This window comes from Platalea leucorodia (assembly GCF_965183815.1).
Source record: "Platalea leucorodia genome assembly, chromosome: Z".
Classification (NCBI taxonomy): Eukaryota; Metazoa; Chordata; class Aves; order Pelecaniformes; family Threskiornithidae; genus Platalea; species Platalea leucorodia.
The window spans coordinates 25,054,383-25,076,740 of NC_138858.1; the positions used below are offsets into that span (position 1 = coordinate 25,054,383).

The 22,358-nt window shown below is 38.1% G+C and overlaps 1 protein-coding gene across 1 annotated transcript in view; it reads left to right on the plus strand.

Moving 5' to 3' along the window:
- The window catches only part of MAST4 (microtubule associated serine/threonine kinase family member 4), a gene marked incomplete at its 5' end in the record, with an annotated part of 314,645 nt that overhangs the window by 253,479 nt on the left and 38,808 nt on the right, over window positions 1-22,358 (plus strand). The window contains 7 exons of the mRNA XM_082336461.1: window positions 3,027-3,184; window positions 6,085-6,160; window positions 7,619-7,828; window positions 10,536-10,637; window positions 14,814-14,946; window positions 19,210-19,277; window positions 21,488-21,573. Coding sequence (XP_082192587.1) covers window positions 3,027-3,184; window positions 6,085-6,160; window positions 7,619-7,828; window positions 10,536-10,637; window positions 14,814-14,946; window positions 19,210-19,277; window positions 21,488-21,573 — 833 coding nt within the window. The remainder of the gene's footprint in view (window positions 1-3,026; window positions 3,185-6,084; window positions 6,161-7,618; window positions 7,829-10,535; window positions 10,638-14,813; window positions 14,947-19,209; window positions 19,278-21,487; window positions 21,574-22,358) is intronic.

Below are 22,358 nucleotides of genomic sequence, written 5' to 3' on the forward strand. Positions count from 1 at the left end.
TTAGTAGAGATGCTTTTCACGTTCTTCTTTTACCCACTGGACAATATATGTGAATCAGAAAGTGAAAACTGGAAGTGTGGCCATCTAATAGGTTTCATGTGCTTTTTCAGAATCTGAAACAGCTAGCACTGTGCAACCTCCTCCTCCACATTCTTACAAATTCTTAGAGGCTATGAGAGACCACTTCACACACAATAGCCTAAGTGTGCATACAGAACGCTCCCTTTTCAGTGCTGGATAAATAAGATTCACATTAATCCAGAGATGTATCAACTGGAGACCAGAAAGTTTTTACACATCACAATAGAGCACAACTTTGATCTTTACAAGGAACTGAAAGTCAAAGCAGGGGCAGAACAGTCTGTGGTAATCGTGATTATGCTCAGGTGAGTGTAGCTCACCATTTCTTGTTAGCCTGTTTTTTTCTTTTTTTAATATTGAAAGTGAAGAGATTGATGGAATTACCAATTTAATGGAAGCTGATGGCTTTAGAAGTGGTACAAGTACCACGTATACCAGTTCTCACAACAAAGTTGAAATTAAATGAAAATATCTCCTGGTAACATTATTTGATTGAAAAGAAATGCTTGGTGTGTCATATTCTAGCAAAGTTGGATCAGATCTTGCCAGTTATGAGATGCAGTTGAGATGATTGTGTGTCTTCTAGGAGAGCAAGCCTATAAAAATGATAAAGAGAGAGAATACTCAGTTGCATATTTTTGCCAGTAGATTATATTCTTGGAAGCTTATTTGGATGGGGAAATAGGATAAGGAGATGAGGAAAGAGACTTGAGGTTACCTTAGCTGGTATAGGCTGCAAATTTGCCTTTCTGTGTTGGAAGAGCAATTTGTGTTGCCATGATGCACTGTTGTTGTGTGTATTAAGAATATGTTAAATCTTACGTGATTGTTGGAGCAGCTATTCTAGAACGCCAGCAGAGCTAATTTTTTAAAGAGTTTTGCTATGAGAATTTGGATTTGTACAGAGATCAGAATTCAGACTTCCAAGAAAACACACTCTGTGCCTGCGATGGTCCTGATAAAACTGAGAGTTGTTAGCGAAAGGAAGATTCTCACTTTAATCCTGTTGGATCTAGACTCTCTGACACCTTATATGAGGAAGAGCGTGATACAGGTTATTGTCCTCCTGATCTTCCCAGAATCCCCTGAAGCTGAAGATGTAGAGATTGATTTTATAGAAATAGCCATCTGTGATGGTCTGTATTGGGAAATTGCCCTGTGCTAGATTATCTTTTATTTTATGAACCGTGGCTGTAGGAAACACGCTGTGGGGTTAACTGCAACTAGCTGCCATAGTGTGAGATAAGAAAGAACTTATCTGTGCTGTGTGTTGAATTATGCATGGTAACATGCTGAGGCTGAATTTCATAAATGAGTTACTGGGACTCAACAAGTTACTACCTATCATGTGAACTGTGGTAAATTCTTGGTGTGCATGCTTCTTAGCCTGCAGCAAAGCAAGGTAATGCAATCTTGCTAACTTTAACTTGTTCTGATGTGATGCAGCCTTCCCATGTAGACCTCACTGCATGAGTTAACGTTTCCCAGCAGTGGGTTTTCTTCTTTTTTGCTTTTAAGAGATGATTTCATGAGATCTAGTGTGATAAGTAATCTTTTCTTGAGTTCCTAGGAATTAGGATATATTCAGCCCTTACCACACAAGTTGTCAGGAGGTTATGAAGACTGTCTAATTTCTGTGCTTACCAGCCTGTATATTGCCTGCTGACCTCAGCAATGTAAGGCAATATTTGTACAGTACGAAAATTTATTGAATTCCCTCACTAGGGATGATACAACAAAGAAACTCTTACTGTGTTGGCCTCCAATAACAGAGCAGCCAGATGGGGGTTTTGGTGTCCTATATGAGAAGATACATAAGAATAATAATGTGCACACGAAGACTGACATATAGAAAAAAAATTCATTTTCTTGAAAAAAACAGCTGGAGACTGAAGAGCTCCAGAAAGATGTACAAGTTTTTAGACTTCTTCCCCTCTGCAGGTAAAATAAAGGGAATGTCTGCATGGTACCAAGGAGCTTTGCGCAGTCATATAAGGATATTTGTGAACGAGCTATCTTGGAAACTAGTTTTGGTACCAGAAACAGTAGAGCATTTCTCTGTCTACACTTGTCAGTCCAGATTAGCAAGGCTGGTTGTTAATGCATTGAACTAGGACATCAAATCCACACTCAAGGAAGTAGTTTCAAAGTTCCACCTCCAAACATTTATTGTGGCTCAGGTAGCTAGCTGCGCTGCATAAAAGACAGTAAAATATGATAGTACGATCATCTGCATTGCTTTATGTGTGGCTTTATGCATGCAGTTTTTCAAGCCTAGTTATTGTGGTAGCACTTCCAATTTCATACCTGTCTGTATCTTCCAATTTTATACAAAATGGATGGATTGAGTGTAATCCCTTTCACTTTTGTCAGCCATAGAACCTGTGTTGATAAATGTATTAAGTTCTTTCACTTCATTTTGAATGTACAGGGTTTTATAAGAAAATAGCATATGTTTTTTTTCAGCAAGAATATAGATTATATTTCATTTTATTTTAGAGAACATCAATAATGTCTTAAATATGGATAATGAAATGCCTTCATTATGTAGATCTATAATTTGTGTGGTGGCAGTAAGTTGTACTCTATGGTTATCATACTTAAGCTGTCCTACTCAAATAATTAATTTTCAGCAGACCCTGTTTTAACTATTCTTACGTATTGGTGTGTGTTACTGATATTAGATGTCATCTTTTCCTTAGAGGAAATTTGAACTTTTGAAATGCAACAGCTCTTTCTTGTGCGACTGCAGTAGGTTTTTTTATACTTACTCTAATTTAGCTCATTAAGTTGAAACTAATTATTTTCTTCTTTAAATTGGTAGTCAGGCATGGGAAACTAACTGTAATTTTTAAATTAAATGGCTTTATTCATGAGCACTGAATGTGGTCTTGAAAATGTTTTTTCACTCTGATAGAAGCTTGTGTTCTATTCTGCTCTTGCAGTCGTCCTGCTCATCCCAAGAGAAGCTACACCAGTTACCATACCAACCGACACCTGATGAGCTACATTTTTTGTCTAAACATTTCTGTACCACTGAGAGCATTGCCAGTGATAACAGGTGCAGGACCACTGCAATGCGCCCTCGGTCCCGAAGTCTCAGGTGAGTTTGTCTATCTGGAAATAGGGGTTGGATCTCAATTCACATATTCTGGAGCATCATGGTTTTGTACATTGGGGGCATTCACTATTTTTGAAATTGCTGAAGTATAGTACAAGAAGTACACACCTGAGGCTGAATTACGAATAGTCCTTTTAAATACTTGCTCTTGGTTTTGATCATGGCTTACTTCAGTGGTTAATCATTGTAAGCTAGGTCTTAATGAAGGCAAGTAACCCACATGAACTGTCTTGATGAGCTAGTCATTGTTGATCTGACTGTAAGCACTGGTTCTCTTCCAGAATTCAGACTGTTCACAGAATAAAGTCTTTATTTGCAAAACTAATTCAAAATGTATTTGTATTGTAGGACTATCTGGAAAGAAATGTGATAAAGAACAAATGGGGGGGGGGGGGGGCGGGGTATGCACTCACTTATACTTTAACCAAGATGAACTTCGGTTTGTTTCCCGAAGACTAGGCTTCTGCGTTTCACTCGTACTGGCTGTTTGTGTAAGATGTGTTTTATCCAAGACCAGTTCTAAACTGTCAGAATAGTTTAGGTTTGGAAAATGCAGATTAATTTTATGGATAAGTTTTCAAGAACTGGAAGGAAAAAAAAGGACGTGGTGTATTTCCAATTGTCGTATTGATCCTTTCAAAAGTTGAAACATAGTTTCACAGGTGTACACATCTTAAGGATTGAGTTTTTTAGTGCAATATATTTTAACTCTGCTTTTTGATTATTTTATTTTAAAATGTGTGTAGACTATTGTGACAAATGTAGTTGCTACCTACATGAAACTGCACAATGATTATGAAGAAAAAAATCCCGTTTCTTCATTAGAAGATGACAGATTGAAACTGCATTGTATTTATTGCCACATCTTCAATTTTTTCAATTTCTGCTATGCTTTTAACACTTAAAAAATTAAAATCTTCCATTTGACGTCACAGAGCGTGTACAAATGCTCCAGGGAGAAAACAAGAGCCAAGCATTTCAGAAAGGGGATTATGCTGCAGAAGTGTTGTGATGTAATTAGGTACCTACCCTTTCCTCAGTGGATTTGCCTGTTTATGGCTGTAACAGATTGTCAATATCAGTTAAAGGACCCACCATTGTGATATCTTGCGACAAATTTTAGCATTCATTCTTTCCCTTTCAGAAAGCCAAAAGCCAGTTCTTCTCATGCAAGAAACCCCTATGTACCTGTTACGATAAAGTCACTCCTGGAGGATAGCATCCCCTTTGTGGGGTCTTTTTCCTACTCCACATCTTTTAGACCAGACTGAAGGGGCCAGTGTCACCAACCCAGGAAAATCAGATGGAGATTTTTCAAAGGCATTATAATGGACAATGAGGGTCATGATAGCAAAAAGCAGTTTTGTAGGTTAGCCAAGGCCATAGGTACCTTTTATGGATTGTTTTCCTGCAAGTCTCGTGCTTTTTGTACAGCCACAGTGCCCCACCATTGATGGAACTCATGCCATATATATGCATTATTACATATGCATACATATGCATATATAGGTATATATTACATATGCATATGTACGCATATTGGGGCCAGTTCTGTTTAATGTCTTTATCAGTGATCTGGATGAGGAGATTGAGTGCACCTTCAGTAAGTTTGCAGATGACACCAAGATGGGTGGGAGTGTTGATCTGCTGGAGGGTCGAAGGCCCTACAGAGAGACCTGGACAGGCTGGATCGATGGGCCGAGGCCACCTGTATGAGGTTCAGCAAGGCTGAGTGCCGGGTCCTGCACTTGGGTCACAACCCGGGATTGCATCAGGACTAGTGTGGCCAGCAGGACCAGGGAGGTGATAGTGCCCCTGTGCTTGGCATTGGTGAGGCTGCACCTTGAGTACTGTGTTCAGTTTTGGGCTCCTCACTCCAAGAAGGACATCGAGGTGCTGGAGCGTGTCCAGAGAAGGGCACCGACGCTGGCGAAGGGTCTGGAGCACAAGTCGTAGGAGGAGCGGCTGAGGGAGCTGGGCTTGTTTAGTCTGGAGAAGAGGAGGCTGAGGGGAGACCTTATCGCTCTCTACAACTACCTGAAAGGAGGTTGTAGTGAGGTGGGGGTCGGTCTCTTCTTCCAAGTGACAAGCGATAGGATGAGAGGAAATGGCCTCAAGCTGCGCCAGGGGAGGTTTAGGTTGGATATTAGGAAAAACTTCTTCACTGAAAGGGTAGTCAGGCACTGGACCAGGCTGCCCAGGGAAGTGGTGGAGTCCCCATCCCTGGAGGTATTGAAAAGATGGGTAGACGTGGTGCTTGAGGACATGGTTTAGTGGTGGACTTGGCAGTGCTAGGTTAACAGTTGGACTCGATGATCTCAAGGGTCTTTTCCAGCCTAAACGATTCTGTGATTCTGTGATTATTTGTAGGAAGTTGCTGTCTTTATCTGCTGGTCAGATTGAAAATAGATGGGTTTGATTTTTTTTTTTTAAATGATCTGTTTAAAAAGAAAAAAAAGACTCATTCTTCTCAACTTTTTCAGTTGCAACTAACAGAGTTCTTGGGTCAGGTCTTGCTATTTTGATTGTATGTAGCCTTCAAAGGGGCAGGTATAGCCTTAATTAACAGTTAAATATATCTCTGTTGCCCTTCTGAGAAAAAGGTGATGTTTGTAAGTGTTGCAAAACTGCCTGTATCCTGAAGTTTAGTTACAAACTAAGAAGGTAACATAGTTAACAGTTAGGTGTCAAGCACATGAAATAATTTTTAGGGCCTGGTCATAAATAGCAGAAAGGAACAAAGTGCACCACTGATGAGAGAATGTACCTTTCCAGTGAAGCCTATGTTGACTTTTTGCTGTAAATAAACTGTACAGAAATACAATAACTAATTGTAGTTCACGCTGAGACAAGTTTAAAGGGATAATTTGCTTTGCTTGCAGCCCTGGACGTTCTCCTGCCTGCTGTGACAATGAAATAATTATGATGAACCATGTCTACAAAGAAAGGTTCCCAAAGGTAATGAATTATATTTAAGATACCCAGTGTCTAAATTGATAGGCTACATAGGTTTTAAGTAAGTGATGTTTTTGTTATGGGAACTAATGATCCAACCCTGTAATGGCTTTCATAAAGCATCACCAAGCTCTTATTGCAAAGATAAAATCACAATAAAGAAAATCCCTGCTGAGAACTGGACATTCGTTTGGCAAAGCTGCTGAACTGGTTTTAAAATGAATCATGCTGGTAATACATTCTGCTGATTGGAAGCCGACAGTACATTAGATTTCAATAGGTGGTGTGTACTTGGGGCAAATGTATACTGAATTAGTAAACCAAAAATAATTTCTGTTGCTGTCTTGTACAGCATCTGCTGATATACCTGTAAATTCCTTCCTGTAAGGGCATTTATTCCTTTTCCCAAACACTCACTACATCCTTACTTTAATTGTGAAGATCAGTACACAGCTGTGGGGGGTTGACTGTGAGATACAAAATGAGGACATGTTGCTGTTGTGTCCAGAATTCTGAGACAGAAATGAGTTCCTAGGTGCCGGTGTGTAGCTCAGAGCACTGCTCTCTCGGTTGCTCCTAGGACCCCTGGAAAATAAAATAAGGTAAAGCTGATACTGTTCCAAAAAGTGCCTAAAAAATAGAAGAAATTTCTTCGTATTTCTTCATAGAAATATGAAGAGAGATTTGCCAGGATTTGCAGAGCGATTGAGCAGCAATCTGAAGTGTGGGACGACCCACTCAATTCAATGTTTGAGATACCCACTAAGAGGGATTACTTCTTAATAATAAAAATATCTTTAAGAGTTTTTTTTAAGCATCTCCAGTTTTGTTGGAACCAGACAGTTGGTTCTATAAAACAGACACATCTAGCAACCTGCAGACACATCTGGCAGGACCTGTGAGCCTGTGGTGCTTTTAATCAGTCAATGTTCATTCAAACTCATTCAAACTCTGCCCAGTGAAATATTTTCACGGTATATATGAAATCTATATGAAAGGAAGGAAGATATTTTTGTTTGTAGTAGCCACAGTTTTAGCAGAACAAACTAGGCATCCGTGAGGTTTTTTTGGTTTATTATTATTATTATTATTATTATTATTATTATTATTATTATTATTATTTTGACTTGGACTTAAAGTTTTGAAGTCCTGGGTGTTCCCTTAGTTCTGTTCAGTGATCATCACAAGATTAGTGCACAGCTAATCACCAGTGGCAGACAAAGGGAAGAATCTGTGTAATAGAACAGTAAGGCTCTGGCTTTTCTGGACTGGTAATGTGAGGAAATGTTGTCTGTCACTTTGCCTTTCTGTTTGCTTGCTTTTTTGCTTCAATCGTTTCATGCGTTTCGGCTAGGAAACTTCTTAGGCAGTACAGAAATGTTGCAGATACAGCACTAAGCTTTGAGGCTGTTAGTTTCATGTAAAGCTGATTTAATGTATTGTGTATCTATTTGTCTGTAGGCCACAGCTCAGATGGAAGAGAGGCTTCGGGACATTATAACAAATCATTCTCCAGAGAATGTCCTTCCCCTGGCAGATGGAGTGCTCAGTTTTACCCACCATCAGATCACAGAACTGGCTCGAGATTGTTTGGATAAATCCCACCAGGGCCTCATCACATCACGATACTTCCTTGAATTACAGCAGAAATTAGACAAATTGCTACAGGAGGTATGAGCCGTGAGACTGTTGTGACCTTTACTTGAAAAATTGTTTAAATCTGTTTGCCTAAGAGTTCTTGTCTTAAAATAGTCATGACTCTTCACTCAAATAATTGTCAAAGTGGTATTCGTAGCAGTTCTAGTCTATATAATGACCACTACAAAGACTATAAGGCATCCTAGCGTACTAGTCTGGAATAGATGTGTTGTAGAGATTTCAGAAACAACAGCATTTTGCTGTGCAGTGCAAGTTATAAATTGCTTACAGAAGTGTGTGCATAAGCCCTAAATGAGGAGGCTTGCTGTTCCATTTACTGTGGATAAATGAGGAAACATATACACTTTCCACTTTATCAACCCTACTAATTGCCTGCTGTGTTGAGAAAGCAGACAGCAACCCTTAGTTTTCCGTTAGCTAGAGGTTATTTAATTATTTAAATATTTATAATATTCCTTTCATAATTAAACTGTTTATTAACAGAAATATTGTCATTTCTAAAAGTTTTGAAACTTCCATAAAATAAGCAGCTAAATGAACTAGGAAGAACTTGGAACTTGACAAAGTAAATGTGCTATGACATAAGTCACTGCAGTTTATGAATGCATCATTTTTAAAACAATGAGTACAGCATGTGATGTACTCATTTGTTTGTGTGGGATTTGATAACACATTATGAGCCAAAGTGAATATGATAGACCAGCAGATTTGATATTGGCTTGAAATTTTCCCACTGAGATGTTAAGATGCCATGCCTGTCTTAATTTATGTCTTTTCTTCTGCTTTCTTTTGAATGCAGAAGCAGTTGCTAAAGGTTTTGGTTGATCCCCCCCGCTGCTTTATTATTAACTTCTGTTTGGTAAATAGGTTTTCTGCAACTACTGTATTTTGAACTTTTTATCTAGATAAAGCAATGGAAAACTTAAGACATCAGTGATTTATTTCTGGATTATTGAAACCCTGTTTTTTAAACAGAGAAAATACATAGAGCTTGCTTACTGGTCAAAAGGAAGTTTGAACTAGTAACCCTCTTGTGAAATATGCACATTTTTATGATGCCAAAGTGCAGGCAGGGTTGGCCAGTTGACTGGAGATATCTGACTATGAATTATGTTATGCTAGCGATAATGTCAAAATACAAGGAATCATGTCTAAGGTAAGATTCACTGAATCACTGTCAACACTGTTAGTCACTGTTAACAATATATCCCTTAAAATGGCTACACAGTAAGAGTTTAGTGTACATGTTCACTCATTCACTTAATATCCCTCCCACCCAAAACACACTAAAAAAAGCACTCTAGCAAGTTATTCTCCAATCTGCATATAAAGCAGTGCATTATTAAAAAAACACTGAAACACTCATTTTCTCATGTTCTATGATGCTAATTCTTTATTATGTAGAAATTTCTTCTTCTGCAAAAACATAATACCTTAGAATATTCAGACTTAACTTGTGTGTCAACTGCATAATACCTGTTAATAGCATAATATGACAGTAAGAAGACTTTCTCGTTGCACAACTCTGTTATGGGCACTCAGTTGTGCTTTGGATTCATGTGATTCATTTGTTGTCAGTTCCCAGCTGCGACGTTCAGTAGAAAGCTGCGTCTCCTACTGCTACTTGGCACGTTGTGATTACTTTGCATAACCAGGGGAAGACTCCCTTGAGATTTGAGCAGCTTGGTTCAGCCAACATTTCTATAATTCTAAGGTGAAGTGGACCTGAATGCTCCTGCTTCATCTCTCCTAAATGTAACATGTATTGCGTCTTTTGTTCACATACGCACCTGAGTGTTCACAAAACCATACGAAGGTACTTTAATTTTGCTGGTGATTAAAATAGGCAGGTGTTTTACGAAGAGTTTTCTTTGGACTTAGTTGATAGTGTGCAGAACATAAATGCTTGTGTCCAACTAAGGTTCTTCCGTAACCTATTGCGGAGTGATAGATGGCATTTGTGCCTTTTTCTTTTTTCCTTCTTTAAACTGCACAGATTAATTCTTCTCAGATATTCGGTGTTTTTTAAAATTGTAGTGCTTATATTAAAAGCAATATGTAGCTTCATATTTTTATAGTTTTTTTCTTAACTTCAAAAAATATAAGATATATATTATATGAAAAGTATTTATTTGTCCATATTAATCACTTTTAAATATTAGTTTCTTAATTAACTTTCTGGTTTTGAACAAGCAACAGATGATGAAAAACTTAAGTCTACAGTTTCTACTATTCAGAACAAAGAAATGCTTTGATATTTGAGTGAAGGGCTATTAGTGTATAGTATCGATTTGGCATGGATGTTGCTTATGTTTATTAATATTATTTAGGTCAGTTTTCATTTCATCCTAAAATTATTAACAAATTGTGACACAACTATACATGTAGAGAGATTTATGTTGTATTGAAATGTAGTCCATTTTGCAAAACAGATGGTAATAATACTGTGTAAGTTTAAAAAAAAAAAAAAGTAGCTATTATGTCCATTGTAGGCACTTTTATTTTGTTGTTACAGTGTTAGAATTGTACAAATGGGATTACTTCAATTTGAAATTACAGCGATGCTCAAATCCTTGTTATTTCTGCTGGCATCTTGAAATTGACCTGCTGTTTTTGTCAAGTACATGCTTCAAACCCTCAAAGGTGTCCCAAATATCATATATACTTTCCTGAGTAGTGCATTGAATGCAGTTTGTTTTATTATCACTTTATCTTCTAGGCTCAAGAGCGATCAGAGAGTGAAGAAATGGCATTTATTAAGCAACTTGTCCGAAAAATCCTGATAGTTATTGCTCGTCCTGCTCGCTTACTGGAATGCTTGGTAAGATCGTGCTTACTATAAGTAGATTTTTCACTTGTTAGTGTAGGAGGATTTCTGGCTTAGTATTTCAGGTCCTTTACAATCGTTTTTTGAAATATGTCAAACAATGGGGTAGGGCTTCATTGTTGGTGGGATCCTTTCTGCTTTTATTTCAGGAAGGTAGGACTGGCAGGGACCTCCTGCAGTTGTGTTTGGTTCCCTGCTATTGCAGATACTATGTTACAGAACCCCTTTCATCAACTGAGGAAGCTCCAGTTTGAAACCAGTTGGGTTTTTCTGTTGTCAGGCTTTGCTATTCTTTGGGAAGACTGTTCCAGAATCATAATTGCTTGGTGGTTTTTCCGTTGTTGTTCTTACAAGTCTCATAATTTTGTTTCACTCAACAGCTGCCAGAGCTATAAGCAGCTTGCAGTCAGATCTGCAGTACCTGATCTGGGTGGAACAGCAGCAGAGGGATTAGGGTATCTGGATATACAGATACTTGAAGTTATACTGGGGACCAGAAGGAGCAGCAGAGTTAACTTATTTATGCATGAGCATAGCACTGATGTTGCCAGACGGGGCTAGCTTGTGCGAGGCCATGTGGGCGTATTTCTGCTTTGCCTGCCCATGCTGTGGGAGCTGGGATAGCTCAGGTGCGGGAAGTTGCTCCTACGCACAGAGCCAATGTGCTTCAGTTGTTCAGTGGAACTAATAAACCCTTGCAGAACAGAGTGTACTCAGGAGGTCGGCATAGACACCCAAATACCATGTAAGAGCCAGCCTGTGTCCAACAGGCCTGGCAGGGAGCCTGAGCTGACTTTGTTGAGCCACTCTGCTTGCCAATACCGGGATCACAGTGTTGATGCTGCACACAGCTATTTGAGGCTGGCAAGGCTTATGTGGGAGCCACTAACCTGCTGCTAGATTCAAGTTATGCCTGAAAGTGTCATAACTGCATTTGCATGGCACTGAATCTGAGCTAGTAAGTCTTTCCAACCTGACTTTGGCTCTGTGCTGTGTCTCTTCATCTTGTGGCACAGTTAATCCACAACCTGGCTCGTTCAGCCATGGGCATTTTGGGAGCTGCCTCTGTTTTGTTTTGGAAACATCATGTTTCAGTGTTCCCAGTTGCAGTTTGTTCATGATTTGCAGTTCAGAAGGAATTTAAAATCAGGTATGTGCTCTGAATCAGCATGAAAGAGATGTTTTTAAAAAAAAAAAAAAACAACAAACGCAGGCTTTAGAGAAGGGGTTGCCTTAGCATGTCCTGCCTCTGCCATTGGATCCAAACTTGCATTACTCCTTCACCCTGAACCCTGAAATGCTCATTCAATATCTAGTGTGATCTTCCCTGCTCCATTCCCAGGGTTCACATAATCTTTCTCCACCTCTTCACCCAATTTCTCATACAATGTCTTGTTTTCCCTCTGGTCTACGTCCTCCTCTATCGTCACACATGCAGAAATGCCCTTAAATACATCCCCTAGGCTGACAGACTGAGGCTTCTTTATGATGCTTTGTCCTTCCCTTCTATGCTTGCTGGCTCTCTCTCACCTACCTCTGCCCCCAGCGTCATCATTGCCTTTTAGCTTTTTAATTCAAGTTCTCTCCTGGTGACCTATTTGCCCATTAGTTCATTCTCCCTAAATGCTAAGTTCTATAGCTAGCTAGTCCAAATCTCCATTCACTTAGTTCCCAGTTTCTGTCCCTGGGATTTTATCCTAGGCTACTTACTCTGCCTTATCATGCTTCGAGCAGAGCTGTTGTGCATCCTGTATCCCTCCTTTTGCTGGGCCTGCTGATGCAAGTGGAAGGACAGTGTTGCGAGGCCAGGAGATGGCTGTGTCTCTTAGTTGAGAGTTTCAGAGCAGCAATTGCAGAGAAAGCCAGCCTTAGAGTGTTCTTACTTCAGATTGGATCTTTAGGAGACTTAAGCTGGAATGTAACAACTCTGCACAGTATGTTTCTACAGAGGCAGGTAGCTTGAACAAGTTTAGGCGTACTGTCACAAAACAATACATTTCTCATACAAGAAGGTGTTAGCCTACTCCGTAAATGTCACTGGAATCATGTAATCTTACAGAAACGATATTGTTGTTTTTCCATAGTGTCCCTCTGGAAACTTTTGAATAATATTGGCTGATATTTTAGAATGTCTGTCTGAAATAGATACTAGGTATGGAAAACTTCAGCCTCTGTAAGAACGTTCATGGCATTGTAGGAAATAAATTCAGCACTTTTGTAATGAGAAGTTTCAGATACCATTTAGTAATGCTGTCAGTTTTCTGATGGTGATCCTGGCTCAGGTGTTCATGGTATGCGAATTCCTATTTTTATTCACTTGATAGTCATATGAATAAAGCTTTTGCAGTTTCATATGTGCGAAGAGCTACTGCCAAATATTGAAAGATTCTTCTCCATTTGTAGATAGAAAATGAAACACAGTTGGAAGCAAAGTAAAATTCTAATTATTCGCACATGTGTATGTGTATATATGTGTGTGTATATTTAGAAGAAGAGATACATACACACACATATTGATCTGATTAAAAGTATCTGTTTTGAAATTACCTTGCCTTACTAGCAAGTGTAGGAGAAGCTATATATCTGCCACTGCAGCAAATAAGGAGTTGATGATGTTTTCATGATGAAGGTAGATACGAAGTCTTGGCACACATCATCATGTTGATGTGTTCTTCAGTGCCAAGGAGTAACATGTAAGAGATACAGCTGGGGACGGCATGTCAGATGAGGAGACTAAGGCTAAAACAGCATGTAATACTTAGTTACTTTATTCAGATTTTTAGGCGGTTTAGCAGCATCCTGAGACTTTGAGCTAAATAAGCGAGTTTATGGGCAGTTCGTGGGTTTGTGGTAAATCCTTTGGAGTAGGCTGGAGATGATGAAAATTGTTTCATGACAAATGAAAAACCAAGATTGTTTCCACAAGACTGAAAATTACAAAGACATTTCATTTCAGATGTGCTGCAACCCCTCCTGGTAGGTGCAGCAGTTTGGATGCTTCCAAAATGAAACGTGCTACCTGATCTCTCAAGCTATCTTCCAGGTTGGGACATTGAGTTCCCAAGTCCTGGGTACCCTGAGGACGCAGGACAGGAGCCTTGTGACTCAGCACACAGACTAAAGCCCCATGGAGTTATGGCAGTCCACGAAGCGACCAGCAGGGAAGCTAACTAGCTCAGCAGTCTTTGTGGCTTCCGCGTACGTTTTTGACAGAACTGACTTACTCCAGGAAAAAGTCTGTTTTGTTACATGACTCTGACTGGCTCTCACTCTATTAAGCATTGCAGCTGTTGTGATCTATGGTTGTCACGAACATCTTGAAGAATGTAATGGCTATGTGAGAGACGTTTTGGTATCAGTTCATACTGGTAGATAGAGAAAGTCTATTTTAAAAAAACGCAAACCTTTTATTAAACTTCCTTGTTCCTTTCAATGCTTTCCTGTTTTTATCATCTATGAAGGTAGTAAAATAAACGTATTTCCAAGGGACCTGGGGGCTAGGCAGGCTTTTGAGTTTCTATTTTTTTGTTCTTCTTTGAGGCTTGCCTTTTAGGCCTGGTATAAATGATAGTTGTAATATAGTTGGTTCCCAAAGGAGGATGTTTCATTTCTAGATTTGGAACAATTGGATCAATGAAGTTCAAATGTTGTTTTCAGCAACTTAGGATTTCAGCTTCATTCTAAAGTTAGTGATTTATTTAATTGTATTTTCAATAAAACATAGTGCATATATATTGATTAAAATTCTTTGAAATTTCATTTAGAAGTAAAAGTGGAGATCAATGTATTTACATAGTTTCTTTATGTCAGTAGTGGATTTTTATATGCAAGCGGTTGCAGGGAGATAGTCTTCTGTGTGTGAAATCTTATCACTGCTGGTTATAGGTTTTTTCACTCTGAATATTATGGGAAGTTTTGAGGGCAAAGAGCTTACCATTCTTTTAAAGTAGTGCTCTGAAATAACAGTATGAAATTTCATTGCTTACAGCATGTTACATTGTATAAGAATCAAAATAGAGTAATAGACTACTAGTAATAGAATAAAGAGGTATTGTTTTTAATAAGGGAAATGTCAAATATTCGCAATAGAAGAAGCAAAGGAAATTTTTATGTTAGGCTTTAAGACTTCAGTTTCTACAGGGAGAACAATGGTGATTATTTTTCTTCTAGGAATTTGATCCCGAAGAGTTTTACTATCTTTTGGAAGCAGCTGAAGGCCATGCTAAAGAGGGGCAAGGCATTAAAACAGACATCCCTCGATACATTATTAGTCAGCTGGGCTTAAACAAAGATCCTCTGGAAGGTAAGTGCATCTCCTGGTCCAGCTATAGGCTCCTAGATTCTTCCTCCTCTATGTGTTTAATCATTCTGATAATCTGCATATACCTGAAAGGGGTCAAAGTAAAGATGGTAGCAGAAGAATTTGCTAACCCTCACAGTTCTCTCACAAGCTCAAAGGCATTAAAAAGGCCATCTGAGATTTTTCTGTTGTGGATATCATTCACAAATACGCTGTGTCAGTGATACTCATCATCTTCTTCCAGTCTGGCAATGCAACTTTCTTATTTCAGCTCTAGCTGAAACTTGCTGGTATAATTTGATGGCAACTGTTACCCAGCGATAGGTATAAATGAAACTGGGCTGAGCTGTTGTTTGCCCTTCAGTGCCCACAGGCTCCCACATCTTAGAGTCCCTGAGAAGACTCTCTCCCATTCCTGTTAAAACTGCAAAGATTTAATTTTCTGGGTAATTTATGTGTTCATGTTGAGGACTTCTGTACGGAGAACTTGGGCTCCAATGGAGGTATTGTCATTGCAGAATTTTTGTTTGCCTGATTCGTCTTTTAAGGACAGTGTTGGAAAAACTAAAATTACTTCTGTCTCCTAACCAGACCGTCTTCTCTTCCATCCTCAGACCAGGTTCTATCACTGGTGATGAATGGAAATTGGTTCATTGTGTTCAGTGCTGGTCCTGCAATCTGGAAGAAATTGGCAGAAATGCCATTATGGAAAACGAATCTAGCTAGTGCTGTTTAGCTTGTCTTCTGTGTTATGACCCAGGACAAGGGGGATCTCTAGGAGGAGACTTGATAACACAAAATAATAGCAAAAAACTATGATAAACTTTCTTTTAACCAGTTGTCATGATGCAAGATCACATTTCCTTACATCAAAGGAGTAGTATATTGTGTGTTGAAAGAAAACTTTTTTGTTCAACTTCAGCAGCTTGTGAAGTTCAGCACTGCCAAATGTTGTCAGAAATTTGGTTAGATGTAATTCAGTTAGATTGGATGTTGTTATAGATGATGTTCATGTTATGTTAACATATTTAAAGAAAGTCAAGCCTATTATTAGTCTGCTTCCTACCTTCACAAAAGAACTTCCTCATCCATTTAGTATTATTTTTATCTGCGGTACAGATTAAAGCAGCTTTGACACTTTTTGCTTGGATTTGGAGTGCAGCAAGGATGCCAGATAAATTGGGAAAATATAAATACTGTTTTCCATGTGGTACTAGAAAAGATAAAGAAGTAGCTTAATTCTCTGCAAGTTAAAGAGGTGTCTGCTGGATTTGGAGAGCTATTGGTTTGGCCTAGACTGACAATTCATAAATTGTTCACTGATTAAGTATGCAAGATTTAATTTGGAGTGTGGGTTGAGAGTTTTAGTATTATTGACCCTGGTTCTGCCACTTGAACCTTATCTTACTGATTGACTCTTTCTGGCCACTTGGATAAAAGTGTTCCTCAGCATGAGACAAGAATCTGACACTACCTAGGTTTAATAATATCTTTGAATTTTTTTAAACAGTTTATTGTGAGAGAGGTCTGGAGAGAAATGCTATATACAAATAAGAGGTACTGTTTTCTCAGACTAAATATTTATTTTATGTGAGTGTACTTCATCTAGGACACATCTTATAATTACATTTCATGAATTGAATATTAATGAATATAACACAAACTTTGAAGCATTCCAGGATGATTGAAATGTGGGGTTTTTTTCTGAGGGGAAAAAAAGGGCTATGTGGTTTGTCAGTAAATATTGAGGGGTGTATGGTGTATGGATTAGTGATCTTTGGTTCAATTGAAGATTTGGGCAATTGAATTATTTTGTGTATCATTTTAAAGGTTAATATAGATTTGTGATCAAATAATTCAGGCCATCTGATTTGTATTAATGCTTTCCTGCCTCCCTACAAAAAGTGATATATATAAGCAGTATAAATCACTGTGCAATGACTTCTTAAATGATCTGGTTTTGGTTTTAAATTGGTGCGTCTATATACAAGATATTTCCTAAGTAAAAATAAAAGAATGGCACTATGCATTTATGCCCTGGAATTAATTGTTTACAAAGAGAATTATGCGGAAACACTGTATTCATTGCTATAAAAAAAAATATTACGTGAAGATCGTCCTCCTGAGAGAGCTTTGAATTCCTTGCATGCAAAAATAGAAAATATTTAGAAATATTTGAATAGCAGAAGAACTGAATCTTTCAAAACAAACAAAACCCACCTCAGTAATGCCACTTATCCTGAAACACAGAATTGTATTTTCAACTAAGGTGTGAAGTTATGTCTGCAATGTTCATAAATGTTCCTGCAAAGGATTTTACTTCCTTCGCAGAGAAAAGCAACCTACTTCTTTAGACCTTTCTCTACTTACCTCCTTTGTTTGCTCCCATAGCTGTAGTCTCCTTTCTTTGAGTGAAATGATGCATGCATTACTTGGAGATAATGCTAGATAAATTTATACTGTACTGAAAGCAATACCACAACAGATTCATCACTTAGCAGAGACTGGTGGCTGCATTTCTGAAGAGTTCCCCAGGGAGAAATTTTTCCCCATGGTTTTTAAATTACCATCTTTACCTTTTTGAATCATGAGTCTTCAGAAATGGTTTAAATCAATGAAAGAAAAAGGGCAGATGTTTAATGGTATTTAGATGAGTTTTAAAAATCTCTTCAGGCATTGCAAAATGGTTCCATAGCTCCCTATTTCGAAAGCTGACTCTTGGTTCCATTCCATTACTACCTACTGCTTGCAAAGAATATGTATTTCTCAGATAATGGTTATTTTGCAAAAGTTCTGTTTAAAAATGGCTCATTACAATTTGCTATTTATGAAAATAATTTCAGTTGAGAAGGCTGTCAAAGTATATTATTCTAGCTTGCTTGGTTCTCACCCATACAGTAAAGTTTTCATCAACACTTCTACTATAAAACCCCCATGTTCACAAAACTGACTTTTGTCACGGAAATCCACTCCAGTTTTGAGTTTGGCCTATATCATTTTAGCTTAGGCTCTTTTTTTTTTTTTTTTTTGAGATTTGTTTGTTCTCAGTGGACATACTTTTCACTGTTTATTGATTTCATGTTCAGAATTCTTTGAATGCTTTTAGCTTCTCTAACACTTTAAAGATCTGTTTGTTTTCTGAAGTGACATTTTCATTACTTGTGATTCTTACACTTCACGAAACTTGCAGTTTGGATAGTGATTACAAATGAGAGTTACTCCTTAAATCTTTAGCTGTTCCAACAGAAAATTATCTGTATGGTTAATTTTCTCTTAATGATTACAGTAAGTGTTGTGCAGAATTTCACTTGTAATAGTCACTTACTATTATGTAGAAAAATTCAGTTTAGATATCCTATGTAAATATTAAATTATTTTTCATATTCATAAATTCAGTTAACGGTCCTGAGATAAAAATGCACCTCACAAATATCAGGTGGTCCCAGCTCTGATCTCCAGCACACAATTATGATAAAATGTGCATCTTTGGCTATGTGGAGTATATAATTAACTGTGTATATGATTAATACTAAGCTTCTCAGCATCTTTTAGCTACCAGCTGTACTGCTTAGCTTTTATTACCCAGATGAATTCTTAGTTACTGGGCCCCTGAAGAACAGGATAGGCTTAGGAGCTCTGCAGCATAGGTTGACCCTGGCAGGGACAACCAAGTCAAGTTGTAGATTCCCAAAATCTTAGTTTCCCAGAGAAGTCGTCTGTATTAGTGACTCCATAAATTACAAGCTTCTAAGAAAATGGCTTATAGCTTGCCCTGTTAGGCATGTCAGCATTTCTGTGTAGAAGATGCAAACCATTTGGAGTCCATCTCTGTCTAAACTAGAAGCATTTTGCTGTAACTGTGAAGGAGCCCTAGAATGATGGGGCCTACTATTAAACCCTCAGGGGCTGAGATCCTCAGGAATTTTAGCAGCTTAGTGCTGTCTTTCCCTTAAGGCTTCCATCACATACAGGTCTCAGAACTACCACATCTCAGCAGTGATAACAGTATCGCTCTTCATTGCTTCATGGCTGTTTAAATTCTTCAGTGGAAGATTACACTGGCATTGAATAGCAGGTCTTCCTTTTCCAGGTGGAATTTTTTTATGTATGCTTGGAGATGCCCTAAAAGTTATTTGACAAGTACTACAGATAGGACAGCATGTTCATTAAGTATTCCAGAAAAGTGTCACTTCTCAGGTTTTCTGTGCTTCGTTTAGTTTTGTATTTGCTATAGTTTAAAATGAAGTTTCTAATCTTTGTTTCCAGAAATAGCTCAGCTAGCTAACTGTGACAGTGGAGCAGCAGAAACTCTGGAAGTGGATGAATCAATAAATGTAAGTTCTCCTGTTTATGCTGCTGCTTTTGCTGAATCTGAGCAAGAAAAAATAAATGTGTTGTGTTCCCCCCAGCCCTGCTGCATTGTATTTTCTCCTAGTATGTTTAAACAGATTGACTAGAACAGTGGTTAATCCTCAGACTAATGCCATGGTGCTCAGCAGACAGAAGGCTCACAAAAAATATTAGAACAAAACTTTCTACCTATTTTCCTAGATGTGGAAGCTAAAGACACTGCAACAAAGTTCCTGTTCACCATGTGTCAATTGTTTTACCACAAAATGCACCGCTGCTTGCTTTATTTCTGTCTGATTAATGTATTTATTTTTCTTTTAGCAGGACTTCTAAACTGTTTAATAAAAAATAAAGTATTTTAAACAGATTTTAAAACAGTCCATTTACAGAGGCAGCTAATGATCACATTGAGAGAGACTGAACAGATCCAGTGAAGAGACAAGGAAGAAATGAGCAAGTTAGCAAATAGCCTGGATTCAGAAAGTTAGTTTGCAATCTGGAAGATTGCGCATTTTTCTTCTGAATCTATGTTTGAAAATATATGTCTACAATAATGGGTATCTTACAGTAATATTTTGTCAGATGCTTGTTCAGGTTGGCGAAAGAAAAACGAGTTGGAGGAGTTGGTTGGGCTGAATATTTTGGGCTTAAATGCTCTCAGTTTAAATTATTTTTAAAAGTCGGTTCTGATACCTTGGATTTCAGTCAACAAAGTAGATGGAATTCTAACAACTTGGTGTTGATTTTCAGTGCAAGTGGATAGAAGAAGCAAGTGCAGTTTTGGGGGATGCATAAGTTGCTTTCATTCATCTGCATTTAAAATAGTGTTTGACCTGAGCAGTATTTAGTGGAAGGATGCTGATAAACTGGAGAACAGACAGAAGGAATAACTAGAAGACTTAAAGGAAGTGCTGAAGTGGTTTTAGGGGATTTTAAGGTGCAAACTGGCTTAGCAATAGCTAAGAAATTGCAATTGTAAAGTTATTTGTGTTGTTCAAATGTTGAAGAAATACAGGAAGGATAATGCAGTGTGATGAAGGAATGTAAGTAGGGGAGGTGATGAAATGAAATCAGTAAAGAAAAGTGAATACTTGAAAACACTTTTGTCAAAGTGTAGCTGTGGAATAAACACACATGGGAAGTGACAGGAAGCATAATCTAAAAGTAAAATACAGGACCATTCAAAATCATTATAAATATGCAATTAGGAAGAATCCTGTACTGGCAGGCAAGTGGGCTAAACAATTTAATAAATTGTCTCTCTCTGCTCCTGTGTAGTTCATTATATTAACATATTCGCTAATCTTCTTGCACTGAATTTTCTTTAGCGAGCATTTAATTGAAAATGTTCCAACCATGTCTACTTTCAACCATAACTATTACCAAACTGCCTGGATAGGGAACGTAGAACTTCTTGGAGATTTGGAAAACATCTTGAAAAGGATCTTGTGGGTTTGGAATAGTGAATTTGGAGTCTTGTGCCCTCATAATCCCTCCTGCTCCCCAATTCTAATTCACACTTACATCTTCAAGATTAATTAAAAATTAAAGCTAGATAAAAGGTTGTGCAGTACTCGAGACAACTCCATTTTGAAAATGTTCTGGTGTACAAGTAGGTGAAAGTGACCTCTGTAATGGTAGAATTATTGCATTTTTATCTTCCATATTTTTCTCTTTCATTTTGCATCTCTTTTCACAGTCTGTCCTAAGTTATATCACAGTCTATCCTAACACACTAGTTTGAAATGTGCAAAAGTTTATTTGAATGAATGAGAGCTCATCTACATTTTGTTACTACCAGGGTGTACTACCAGAGTCAGATTTACTAAAATGGGAAGGCAATGGCCAACAAGTGCCTGGTGGGATTCACAGAAGTCCGTAGCTCCAGATAGGAATTGCCAGTGACTCCTTTACCAAAAGCCTTGGTGCCTGTCTGCTGTAACCTGTGCATGTAGATAAGTGGACAGATAGCTGCGGCGTAAGAGATACTTTTTGGATGAAAAAGCAGCTTTGCTTCAGCAGTCCCTTTGGTCCTTCTCTGTGCTAGCTGTGTGGCTAACTGGCCAGAGCTTTTAGCTGGTTCATCGGGGTGCGACAGCCTGGCAATAGTTGTGTTTTGTTCGTTTTTTATATTCCCCTGATTTTGAAAAAAGTACTGTATTAACTTTGTTCTTTCTCCTGTCTCACTTTGAAGAGCTCTAATACCTCACTGAAGCTACAGAGGAAACCTCGGGAAAGTGATTTTGAAACAATTAAACTGATTAGTAATGGAGCTTATGGGTGAGTAATCCATGAGTGCAACAGCTCTTCTGCATTTTATTTTTGCTTAACTTCCCATTGTTTCTTATTGCGGGGATGTTTATGTGAGCGAGTTTGTTTGCACTGCTGGTTTTTTTCATTCTGCTTTCCTGTTTTGTTGCTAATATTTGAAGTTCACAAGAAAAACTTTTTTGAAAGACTGCTAGGCAATAATGAATTACTGTGTGCTACAGCAAATTAAAATACTGAATATTACATCACAAAGATTTTTCAGAAGTAGGTGTCATGGAATGCCAAAGTTGAAATCTGAATAAATCAAAAGGCAGATTTAAAGCCACCTTTATAATACTGGAAACAGCCTATGTTTATGCACATGTGAAACAGAATAAAACTGCATCTGTAGGGAGACAGATTGTTAAAAATTACTGCTTACTTGACCTAAAAATATTGGTGAAGTAGAACTAAATTTCCTTAAGTAGGGCAGCACTGTTTTGCTGCTTCTCTGTGGATACTTCAAATTTTAACCAGTTAGCTTTTAAGGAATTGCTGTTACTTGGTTGGTTGCTGGGTACTTGGAAAGTGCACAGCTTACTGCCCAGTGGTATGTGAGTCATCTGGAGATATCCTGGAAGACCAAGAGAAAATTGTATTAGCCTGGGCCTTAAATGAACACGAAATGTTTTCTGGAGGTACCATGCAAGGATTGTGTCTATCAGCAAGCGGAACTCTGTCTTCAGTCATCTTTTCTGATCAGGCACTATCTGTTAGACCCTTGATTGGCTCCTCCTCTGCACTGAAATGTATCA